General features: G+C 36.6%; 1 protein-coding gene across 9 annotated transcripts in view; it reads left to right on the top strand.

Annotated features, from left to right (window-relative positions):
* Positions 1 to 11606, top strand: part of RBMS1 (RNA binding motif single stranded interacting protein 1) — a 216356-nt gene extending 204750 nt beyond the window's left edge. For 7 of the 9 annotated variants that reach the window (XM_032286514.1, XM_032286517.1, XM_032286513.1 and 4 more), the window contains 6 exons: positions 1802 to 1849; positions 2748 to 2798; positions 5479 to 5589; positions 6750 to 6830; positions 8062 to 8146; positions 8978 to 11606. In XM_032286514.1, the coding sequence (XP_032142405.1) occupies positions 1802 to 1849; positions 2748 to 2798; positions 5479 to 5589; positions 6750 to 6830; positions 8062 to 8139 (369 nt within the window). In that variant the 3' untranslated portion in view covers positions 8140 to 8146; positions 8978 to 11606. The remainder of the gene's footprint in view (positions 1 to 1801; positions 1850 to 2747; positions 2799 to 5478; positions 5590 to 6749; positions 6831 to 8061; positions 8147 to 8977) is intronic. The other 2 variants (XM_032286519.1, XM_032286518.1) reach the window with 1 other exon arrangement.
* The last annotated feature ends 1107 nt before the right edge of the window (positions 11607 to 12713 follow it).

The following is a 12713-nucleotide window of genomic DNA, read 5'->3' as shown; positions in this document are numbered from 1 at the left end:
ACCTCTAACAGGGTTGCTGCCTGGGCCCAGATAGGAGTCTCATAATGGAGTTCAATTGCAAGACATGTGGGAGCAGAGTTCCCTTTCATTGACTGTCGGGATCCTGTGTGACTAAATTTTTGTTGTATTCTTGATTTTAAAACAATTGAATTAGATGTTGTAGTCCTAATTTCTGGGGTTAGGGGACTACAATATGTAATCTAATAGTTGTGTTATTTTAACATTATAAGCCTCAGTTTCCTCATCTTTAAAATGGGGATAATAATAGTGTTTATCTCATAGGCTTGAGAGAATTATAAAAGCCAAATGAGACTGACTGTGAAAAGAGCCCAGCCGAGGACCTGGCATATCATTAGTACTCAGTTAACGTTAGCTATGACTGTTCTGATCATCATTAATATGCAGGATTAGGTAGTTGATAATGAGTATGTTAGTTATACTTTTAAATAATGAATTGGCCAAAATAAGTAATACCATAAAACTAATTCTGCCTAAAAACATAAAAATGGCTTTGAATAACAGAAATGATTAGATATACTAAAACTGAAGGTTGACAGGATCATTCACAGTCTCCTAGGCCTCTAGGCTCTTAGAGCCTCCCTTCCCTGAGATGTCACTCAGTTTCTTTTCTTTATTCTCTCTGGGTTCTTATGTTACTTTTTCTGGTGCTTCATTCTGCTGGGCATAGTATCTACTAATTTAATCTCTCTTTAGTTGTTTTGGATTTAAGATTCCTACCCTTTCCTTGCCTGTATAGTGAGATCTGCTCTAGTGTACTTCCCTAATAAATAATTCCTGTGTCTGGTATGAAAAGGTAGTCTTTCTGAACTGTCTGAACTTGGAAACCTCTGTCATTTATATCTTACTAAAAATAGGGGCAAGGGTAAGTTATTCTCAGGCAAACGAAAGATTGTAAATATTAATTTGAATTTACGTTGCTATAGATATTACAGCTATTAACACATTGCTTCAACACCTCTTTTTCCCTCTTTAATATAAAACCAGTGTGTATTTTGGCCACAGAATCATTTTGTACAATAAAAATTAGGAGATCAGTATCAGTAAAAATTTGATATAGCTAACTGGAAACAACATATTATTTCAAAGGCTTTATTTCCTCTCCTGGGCATTCTGTATTTTTCTGAGATACTTACAGAGTATCACTGCATTGCCTGACACTCAGTGCCATAGCCTCTAAGACTGATTTTTAACCCCATAACTTCAGGGACCTAGAAGGATTAGTGGATGAGCTTTAAGTGATGTATAACTCCTGTTTGCAAAATGTTGCTTGTGTATGTGCAATTAAGTGGGGGAAATTTTATTTTTCTCTAATTAGGTTTTCAGAGGGCTCCATGACCCTAAAGAGGTTAAGAACCAATAGTGAAGAGTTTACAAAACATTATTATTCCCATTTTATAATTAGAAAATTGAGGAATAGAAATGGACAGCAGCTGATTTGCTGCTTAAGAAAAAAAATTAGATTAGATGTCATAGCTCCCTAACCCCGTAATGCTATAAGCTATTAGATTATTAAGACCACTGAAGCATATTTTAAAAATGGGGGCATCTGGCCCAAATTAGGGTCTGTAGGGAGTTGTTTGCCTTTCCATCATTTATCCAGTGAAGGCCCTGCACTCGTGTTGGAGTGGGCCTTTCTCCAGTAAACCACCATAAGCTTATGCAATTGAATTTGAGAAATTGGCAGCTGCAAGAAACCACCAATACCCCAATGGGGAAAGGCTACAGTCCAGATAACTGAAATGTTAACAAGGCAGAAGCACTTAACTTTGGTCTGCCTTAGGTGGCAAAGGAAACCAGAGAAAACAAGTATCGGGGCTCTGCTATCAAGGTAAATCACAATGCATTCTTCCCCCATGACTCTTCCCCATATCCTCTCTATTGAACCTCTGAAGTTAACAATAGGGGATAAAATGCAGGAGGGCTTTGTTGTTAAGAATTAGAAATTTAAATTTACTATAAAATTACATCGACTCTGGAAAGCTCTAGTCATTAAGCAATGGGCTGATATGTTTTTCTCTTGAGTGGCAGACTACACATACTTTCTTTCCTGCCACAAAACCTGACTCTCATATCTTATTTCTCAATTCAGAGGGTCTACTGTGTGGATGCCCATTTGACTGTAGATGTCAAAATCTAGTTACTGAAGTTTAATTTCCTTAATCTGAATTTCAGATTTTTATTTTCTGCACTAACTAGAAATCATTGACCACCATACAAGATTTCTAAAACTAATGTCCTAAGGTATCAAAGAGAAATTGAATTTGGTTATTTGTATTAAATAAGCACATACTTTAAGGGTTAGCTTCTTATAAGATGTGCTGGAATTAATCATCATTCATCTGTATTTCTAAAGCATCTAGTTTGTACCTTGATTGTTAATGCTTTTCACTGCTCAGTTGTTTCTGTGTTTATCTCCCTTGCATAGATAGTAAATTTCTTGGGGGGGTGGGGCCCATGTCTTTTTTGCCTTTTTCTCTTTGTTGCCTGATACTCAATAATTACTTCTTGAGTGGGCAAATAGAAATTGTTGCTAAATAATCATTTCATCCTATTCAGAGTGACCAGTTTGCCAAGAATTCTAACTGCCTTAATCTTTTTAATCATTGATAGCATTGTTTCCTTGTTTTCTTTCTGTAGATTTTTAACATGATTAAAAAGAGTTCTAAAGAAATAGGTAAGCTTTACAATGAAAATCAATATTTCTTTCAAAATCCTCCCCTTTCTAGGTGCAAAGTCCTTCTTGGATGCAACCCCAACCATATATTCTACAGCACCCCGTAAGTTTTTCATCTTAATGACTTTGTGTTTTACAAGTAAGCTGTATGTATGTTGTCTCAGGGTTAAAACCATTTGCCAAGGGTGGTAGAGGATCTGAGAAATTTTAAACATAGACTACAAGAATGTACAAATTTATTATAAAACTTCTTCTCATCCTTGTAAAACAACTTGGTAGAAGATACTGAATTTTCTATAAGAACTTAAAATACATCATATTTGAGGCAGGCACCATTTTCTTATTCATACCAGTCTATAGACATTATTCAATTGAGAGGCTAAATTTTTAATAGTACTTGGGATAAAACAGCTCTCATTTTTTACATTCTGTTTAACACAAATATAAAGTTCAAAACTGAGATGAAGAGTTTTATCAGTTTTACTTAGCCTTTCTATGGAGATTATAAATACTAAAATGGTAGCACATTATTTGGTAAATAACAAATGTGATTTCTTAGTCATGTGAGCATTTGTATATGTTAAATTTTTTTAATTGAGTCATACTTTACCTTCTTATATATTGTATTTTGTGTGTTTTTCAAAGACACATAAGATCTAGTTTGTTGAATTAAAAGAAGGGTTGGAAAATTGAAAAATCTGTATGGAGAACAAAGTTACAAAAAGGCTAAGGATGTCCAACACAATGGCCTGTGTGCTCACATGAGAAGATCACAAATTTGGCTCTAAGCTTTCTAGTAACTGATACAAAATGGGAATCCTGATAAGCAATACAGTTCACAATTTGTGTAAAATAAAAACAGATTTGGTTGCTTAGAAAAAGAACTCTATTCTTGGCCATATGTTCAGACAGGAATTTGTCTTGGGATACCTTTTGAAGTGGATACTGCAAAGTAAGACCCTGTGTATGAAATAGCAATCCAAAGAATACAGGTTCCAAATGAGAAATTGCTGAGATGACATTTAAGAAGCAGATAAAACATGTTTAGGTGATAACATAGAAGAGTTCTCTGATATATATATATATATATATGTCTTTTGTGTGATATATACATATATATTTATACATGTACACGTACATACACACACACACACACACACACACACACACACCTTCAAATCCACACTTACCTGTACATGTGTACCTAATATACATGCACTGATCCACACATGCCCATAGCAATCTATCTCCCTGATAATCCATGCTATCCTATTTTGGAATGCTTGGAAATCAACCTACTTTGAATTTGAGGACTTCCTATTACAGATGGTGCCAGTGAATGAGAAAAAGGAGCAGGAAACTCCTTCACCATCTTCTGGGCTTCTGAGTCATTTCCGTGTTACCACATGCTTTTTGATGATGCATGTTAAAAAAGAAAAGAAAAAATTTTCTTTCGAAATGTGTGAACAACAAACATTATCTCTGACACACATCTATATCTTTTTTCTTTTTGGCAACATTTGAGAAAAAGACTGCACATATCTGAGCTTAACATCTTTGAGGAGGCATTAGGAATGTATGCAGAAGGTTGCTGTCTGAGGATTCATTACCTTTCCCCACCCAGCTTTAAATTGCCTGATTTAAATCAGAATTAAAGTGCCTGCATACCTAACTCTGTCCTAGATTGTCTAATTATCAATAAATAACATTGTATTTAAGGGATGCCAGGTACAGTGATACCAAAACATACATTAGTATTTGTAAAGCATGTCAGAATACTTGCATTCTCAGATATTGAGGTGATTGCAAAAGTCCAAAAATAAAGAATTCATTAAATTTTGGTTTATACAATCAATGTAATCATTTAAAAAATGATAATAATGATAGTTTTGCAGTAAGCTAGGTCAGTGCTTAGAATAGATACATAGTTAAGAGTAAAAACCCAGGATATGAAATTGTTGTTATGCTCTGACTGAACCTGTACAGAAACACACAGAGGCCACGATCTGGCAGTAGTGCCCTGACATAGCTAACAGTGGTTCTATTAGACTGGCTGAGTTAGAAGTGATTGTTGTTTTCCCTCCTATTTTCTTAAATATATTTAATCTTCTTTTTAATGACCAACATTTTTTCAAATGAAGTGAAAGAACCTGGACTCAGATTTTTAATCATATCTGAATTACCTTCCCTCCCAGGCACCAAAATGTAACTTAAAGTTCTGAGTAACACTGAGCAAATGAAGAAATGTGCTATCGATCCTAACAACCTGATCTTGAGCCAAACGACTATCTGGATAGAACATTGTTAAACAAAATACTATACTGATCATATTAAATATAATATATTGTTTTGTGACTAGAGAAAACATCAACTGCCTTTTTTTTTTTTTCCCAGTTTTTTTTAAAAAAGCATTTTGTAAGCCTAGGCAGGCAATGATGATCAGTTTGGTTTTCCTATGATAGCTCCTTCTGGGGGACTAGCTTGCTTCTAGTTATACAAAGTGAAGGGAAAGGGAGGGAGAGGAGGGACAGCGGCTTTAATACAGGGATTGTTGTGAAGTGAATGCTAAGATATTATTTCCCCTAATGCTCTTACAAAACTCTCAGGAAGAGCAATTTAGAAGATTTTAGGAAACTGTTTATGATGCCATTTGCAAGATTAAGGGAGGTTGTTTTTGCTTCACATCCTCCAACAAACTAAGGCATTTCCTTTGCAAAAGTAATTACAGGATCTTAACTCGTGCCTCAGTTTGTCTAATTTTGCTCTTGTCTCCAACTCCCCAGGGTGCCGTGCTAACTCCCTCAATGGAGCACACCATGTCACTACAGCCTGCATCGATGATTAGCCCTCTGGCCCAGCAGATGAGTCATCTGTCGCTAGGCAGCACTGGAACAGTAGGTGGCAAATTAATATATGTCTCTGTAAACAGAGGAGGGTAAATTAATGCAGCCTGGATCTTCGCTGTCAAATGACAGACTCTATGATAACAGATTATGTCTAATCCCCGTCTTCCCCCCCCCCAACATAACCTTCCATAAAGCAAATACTCAGTGATTTCTTGATTAATTGATGAACTGAAAGTCTATTCTCTGGGTATCTCTGCTTAACAAGAATGTAGCACCTACACATGACCACATCTAGTCTTTTATGACTAGTGTCATTTATATCTAGTACCACTGTCCCTGTGGCAGCGTCATGAAGCAAAAGATGAAGGTAATACAAGGTGGCAAAAGCAGGAAATTATTTCTTGCTTATTTCTCCTTTTATGGAGTTTGGGAGCATTGAATCATGATCTTAGTATTGAAATATTTCAACAAAGTCCAGAAGACCCCTCTGGGTAATGAGGCTGAGCTGGCACCCGATCAGCTTCCAGGTTTGGTACTTAGCATTTTCGCTGGTAAGATAGCTAAAGGATTTTAATTTAGCCTGTATGCTCTGGTGGCTTAAAAGAACAAAGGGTGGTCTATTTTCCCCTCATACACTCAAAACCAGCAGTAGTTTCTCGTGAAGGCTAAGCCAGGGTCCTACATACCCAATGAGATTGACTAGAAATTTCTCCTGCCTTTGGGAAAGGATGACTGTCGGTGTCAGAAAAGCAGGGCTCTGCTGCCTAATGTGCAGTGACCTGTTAAAGGTCTAATAGGTCATTTACCCCTGCAGGCTCCACCTGTAGAAACAATACCAGGTACTAGTTTAGGGAGCTGCTAGAAAATGAGATCCTTTGAGGAGAGATCTTCTAAAATCACACATTAGTGACACTGAATTCTTGAGGGTGACAAACTTTTTTATCTTCACCCATGATAAACTTTTTTATCTTTACTTTGTTAGTAAATCCAAAGAAGTGTGGGATTTTTAGTTCAACAGATTCAAAAAGGAGAAAATGGTTTGCCTTCCATATGACATATTTATATGCAATATTTAAGGTTCGAGGTAGCCCATTTAAATTTCTTCCTTGAGATTTACAAATACTTTATATACATCTCACAATTCCCCCAACTTCTCCACATTTTGCATGGTTTACCATTGCCCATTCTGACCTCCTCCTTTTTTCCAGTACATGCCTGCAACGTCAGCTATGCAAGGAGCCTACTTGCCGCAGTATGCACATATGCAGACGACAGCGGTTCCTGTTGAGGTTGGTAGAGACCATCCAGTGACCATTCTGGCTATAAGTACTTTTAGAAATGGGTAAATTAAATAGAACTCAGAAAAGTCTACCAGACATCAAATATTTGCATCAACAATTGAGTTTAGCCAGATGTGTTGGCTTATATCTGTAATCCAACACTTTGGAAGGCTGAGGAGGGAGACTGCTTGTGGTCAGGAGTTAGAGACCAGCCAGAGCAACACAGCAAGATCCCGTCTCTACAAAAAAAATTAATTTTTTAAGAAATTGATCGTATCAATGATAATAATGATGAAAAGAAATCAGTTGTAATTAAGATACTTAGTGGAAAAGAGGAAGCTGTTTCAAAACTGCTACAGGGATGAGGAAGAAACCATACCTGTTTTTACAAGACTGTTAGTATGGCTAGATAACTGTTCTTGTTATGGAAGATACGAAAGAAGTCTGGCATTTGAATTATGGTTAGAGAGAAAGCTTAGCATTTTCCTGCAGAGTATCCTTAAAATTTCAAGGAATTATGTCAATCCAGCTGATCTTACGCACTAGGCAGATCCCAAAGGTTCTGATTCCAGAAAAGGACCATAGGACTCTGGCCTGGTGGTGGTGGTGGTGGTGGTGGTGGTGGTGGTGGTGGTATTTTACTTCTGTTTGTGCAATTACTGACAACCACAATTACCAGAACTCACAATTCCTTATCTGCAATCTGAAACTCAAAGAAATAAAAATTATCTTTGTAACTGCTTCAGCATAAAACCTGACCTATGGCAAAACCCATCTTGAACTTAGATGATACAAAATCTTGATCCCACGTAACTGTGCTGCTTCATGCCTTCCAATGTAGAACTATTCATACGTTTGATTATGAGGTACAGCCCTAGACCCTATTGGAGGCTTCATACTATATACAGCATATGCATACCATCTTTCAGATTATAAAATTTGAAAACACTGAATTACAAGTCACATCTGTCCCCAGGGGATAAGAGGGTAAGAGATTTGTTTGATATGCTGTAGCTTGATAAGAATAGGAAAGTCATAAACATTTGGATGGGAGGTGCTTTGGGTCTACTAGACATGGCAGCTGCTTAGGGAAATGATTAACTTTGAAAGCTCTACATGATGTGAAGAAACTTACTTTAAAGAGTAACTGTTTTTAAGGCACTGCTGGACTCAGGCCTCAGTAGCAGAGCTGAGGTTTTTTCACTAACGTGTCTCATCCATTCTGCTTTGTTTGTTGTAGGAGGCAAGTGGTCAACAGCAGGTGGCTGTCGAGACGTCTAATGACCATTCTCCATATACCTTTCAACCCAATAAGTAACTGTGAGGTATGAAGGAAAGGTCTCCACAACTGGGGGAGCTCAAATCAAGCACAATCTATAGGGTTTTTTTTTTTTTAAATCAAACTTGTGATTGGGTTAACTCAGATTTTATCATGCTGCTTTAATCATGGCCAAGGCATCCAGTTGAAAAATTTAAATCAATGATTTTATGAATTTAAAATTAATCATTTTGTCCAAAGAGAACACTTTATATTAAAGCCAAATGTATGATTACTCTCCCCACTAAAAAGAAAAAAATTAATATCTGTGACATCAGAGAACACCAATTACCAAAATTGTCCTATAATACAAGTATCCTGTATTATATTGCTTTAATAATCATAAACTGGAGGACCTATAGCATAAGATGTTGCTTAATCTGGCATTACAAGTTTAGTAACATCTTGATTATGAATTTAGATAAATGTCAATATCCTTAGATTGAAAGATATTTCCAGCTCTCACTTGAACCTCGAATTTCAAAACTTTTCATTTTATCATGCAGTCTTTCATAAAATAGCTGTGAAGAACTTAGAATGCCCTGGTTTCTGGATTGCCCTGATGATCATAGGTATTTCTGACTTCATAAAGTCACTCTTTACAGACCCACATGAATTTGGCTCTAAATTAGAGAAGAAGATATCTTGCAAGTCCTGGATGTGAGAGGCATTAAAAGTAACCATCAATTCTAGAGTTTGCATTTATCAGTCTACCACAAGTGATGAGCATAGCCTTTTTCAAACACATATCTCTTTAAAACAAGAAACAGATTACAGATCTGTGTAGTATATCATACCAAATCTATAAAAGCATTTGTCTTTTATTTTTCTCTTCCAGATGTACAGAAAGGTGTTCTTACATGAAGAAGGGTGTGAAGGCTGAACAATCATGGATTTTTCTGATCAATTGTGCTTTAGGAAATTATTGACAGTTTTGCACAGGTTCTTGAAAACGTTATTTATAATGAAATCAACTAAAACTATTTTTGCTATAAGTTCTATAAGGTGCATAAAACCCTTAAATTCATCTAGTAGCTGTTCCCCTGAACAGGTTTATTTTAGTAAAAAAACAAAAACAAAAAACAAAAACAAAGATTTTTTATAAAATTTAATAATGCAAAAAAAAAAAAAAAAAAAGAAAAAAGAAAAAAAAAGAAAAGAAAACTTCAATTTTCTGGGTATGCACAAAGACCATGAAGACTTATCCAAGTGCATGACCGGATTTTTGTGGTTTTGTTCATTTTGTGTTTAATTTGTGTTTTTTTTTTCCAGCTGTATGAAATGGGCTTTCTGAAGTTTAAATAGTCCGACTTCACCCATGGTGTTCTGTGCTTGCAGTGCGAGTGTTGCTGTAATTCAGTGTTGCCGTCAGTGTCTCTTTTCTTAGCTTTCTGTCTTTCTTTCAACGTAGTGTGAAGTGTCTTATCCTTTTCTATGAATTCCAATTTGCCTTAACTCTTTTGATGCTGTAGCTGTTTCAGTAAAAGTTAGTTCAAACTAATGATGTAGAATGCTTTGACCAAATGAGCTGGTCTATTATGCCTTGTAAAACAGCAGCATAGGGCTTTTAAAAGGTAGTCAATAAAAGTTGCTGAAATTTTGGCTTTTTTAAATATGTAGTAGGTGTTTTTAATGATTTTTCACATAATGTGTAAGGTAGTGATATGCAAGAAGGGAAAAATGTTTTGTGTGAAACACATTTTCTGACTGGGGAACTTTTGTTAGGGTAAATTGTTTGTAAGGCTGTACGCCAACAGCTTCCTCTGATAGTTTGACTGATTTAGGATATCTGCTGTATGATGCAATGTAAAGTCTTTTTTGCCTTTTTTCAGGAAAAAAAAAAAAACTAACTTGATGTTCTAGATTTAGTGTAGGTAGCGTTGGGGGTTGGGGATGGGGGGCGGGGGATGGGAGTCACTGAATGTTTTGTCCTTCCTTTATACTAATGATAGTGCTTTAGAATGAGAATTATGCCTGAAATCTGGCAAACCGAAAAATGTTGCTATTGCAACAAAGTGGCAAAAGCTAAAAGTAAGGATTTTATCTTCAAACATAAGCTGAGATATGAATAGAAGCAAAATGATTGGCTACTAGCTCTCTCTCTCTCTCTCTATTAGGTAAATTTGAAAAATAAAAATGACTTGGCACTTTTAAAGGTAACTTCACCAAAGACCGAAGAGCCAGTAACCAGTAGCTCCAACTTGTCTCAGCATCACATCTTCTGTGCTCTTTATTTTTGCCGGACCAGTTTGCGGTTAGGAGAATGTGCCTTTTTTGTACCTTTGCATTTAGGTTTTATAATTTTAATTGATGTATGGACACACACAAACAAACAAGCATGAAGGAAGATTTGGATCCAAGCAGTGCCACACTTTACATCATCACTACAAGTGTTCAAGTGTAAAGAAAACCAATTTTGAAACTATGAAATTCCTGATTCATAAATACACAGTTATTTCTACTTTAGTACATATAAGATAATTCACTGTTATTAAAGCTCTTTTATTAAGGCAATTGCATATGTTTTAAAAGCAATGGTAAATTAAGTTGTCTTCCAAAACTGTGTACTTGTCTGGTCAGCTGTGTATGATCAGTTATCTACCTCAGAGTCTATTTTCTTTTGTGCTGGGACAGGTTGCTGGCCCTCCCTGTTTCCACAGACCAAATCCTCCTAGCTCAGGAGCTAGGGCTAAGCAGTTATTTCTTTTGAGTATTTTTTAGTTCTTAAATTTTATGCTTGTATTTGATGATAGATGTCAGTGACATTTCATAGTTTCAAAAGTCCTTGCTGCTCTGAGAAGTGTAGATTCTAGTGAAAATTACATAGTCATAAGAGAAATGTGTTTTTGTTTTGTTTTTGTTTCATTTTTTTTAAAGTTGTGGTATTATTGGTTCTATGCTCCCTGGAATATTACTGCTTTGTGAAAGTCCAGACTGAACGCAGCACCCTCTGTGTACCTAGTACAGTTATAAACCTGGGTCTCTCACTACTTGATATTTTTGCATTAGTTAAGACAGAAATTTGATAGCTCGGTTAGAGGGGAGGGGAAATCTGCTGCTAGGAATGTCTGAACTAAGTGCCATACTCGTCTGGGTAAGATTTGGGAAACATAACCTCTGTACATAAAAAAAAAAAAAATCAGTTAAACATCACATAGTAGACAGCCATTAAATTATAAAAAAAATTAATTTATGAAGAAAGACCTTTTGTACAGATTGAAAAAAAAGATTTTCATAGAGATATCTATATGATCAAGAGAGTTAATTTTTTATTTTTGTTTTACTAGTGCCACAGACTTGCCAGTGGTAACTTATTTGTCCGGTTCAAGATAACTCTGTAGTTTTCTTTCCTAGGACTTGTTGTTAAACGCCAAAAGACATTTTTGAACTGTACATTTGATCAGATTGTTAGCTTTTCTGTTTTATTTCTTTTGAGAACCTTTGAATAAAAAACATCTGAAATTTTATTTTTCCTGTCAATTTTTTTTTAAGTAGATTAAGTATATATGAGAATTTCATTTCATTTCTGATCTCTTTCTTCAGCTCAGTAGATTGGTTTGAAAGTGAGTTGAAAGTTATGTCAGATACGTTATATCCTCAAAATACTCTTCCTTGAAAGGAATTGGAAAAACCTTTCCACCCCCTCTTGCTGGTTATTTAAATCTGTGTAAGGACCAGAGACTTCAACCACTGGCTCAGCACATGTCATCTCAGCAAATGTGCAGCCCAAAATACACCAGTAGTGGTCTATTCTTAAAGACCAAAGAACCAGACCCTTTTTCTTCCTCCTTTCGTGCTGCTACCGCTCAACTATTTCATTGCTTGTCAATGCTTAGCAAGGACAGAGTAACAGCAGCTCTCCCACCTGTGGTAGGGAAGCACATGGGCAAGGACCTTAGGATGATCTTATGCATGCATTTATGACCATGGTCCTCTATCAGAACCACCTGTTCAGCTGCTCCCAATTGGAGGCTCCCATGCAGCATTCACGGAGGAGTCAGAACTCTTTCCCTCACGTGACTGCTTTATGGGACTGCATATGCAAAATAGGCCCCTTCTGCCCAAAGTGGAGTAAATGTTTTAGTATGGTGATCCAGGATTTATTTCCTGGCTTCCAGTGACTGTGTCATGGTGATAAAAAGAATGGGCAAGGAAAAGATACAGTCCACTCCATTTCTGGGTGCGTCCCCTGCAATGTGGATGGTGTGCGGGGTGAATTAGATAAGGGAGGGGTCAGAACACTTAACTGGCCAGAGCCAAGAAAGCGCCGGTACTTGATGGCTGTTTCAGAGAAGGAAACATTCCTCTGATGCCAACTGGTCCTTCAGAAGGCAAGATGTCAGGGAGGAAAGAAACATGGCCTCTTGAGACAAACCCAGGCTGCTAAGAATGTAAGCTGTGGTCTCATTTTGCGTTCCAGCCACACACCTAAGTGCTCTTTCCTATGACCAAAGGTAGGAGAGAAATGCAATTCAGGCTGCTGGACACCTTCGGTTTTGTTAACCTTAGTTTTGTTCTAGCTTCTCGCCCCGGCTCCATCTGGCTACATTATATACTGAAACCGGTAAACACAC

The sequence above is a fragment of the Sapajus apella genome, unplaced genomic scaffold, assembly GCF_009761245.1.
Source record: "Sapajus apella isolate SASKATOON/1434 unplaced genomic scaffold, GSC_monkey_1.0 scaffold18, whole genome shotgun sequence".
NCBI classification, from domain to species: domain Eukaryota; kingdom Metazoa; phylum Chordata; class Mammalia; order Primates; family Cebidae; genus Sapajus; species Sapajus apella.
The sequence above is the reverse complement of the archived record's forward strand: the minus strand, read 5'-3'. Positions and strand labels throughout refer to the sequence as shown.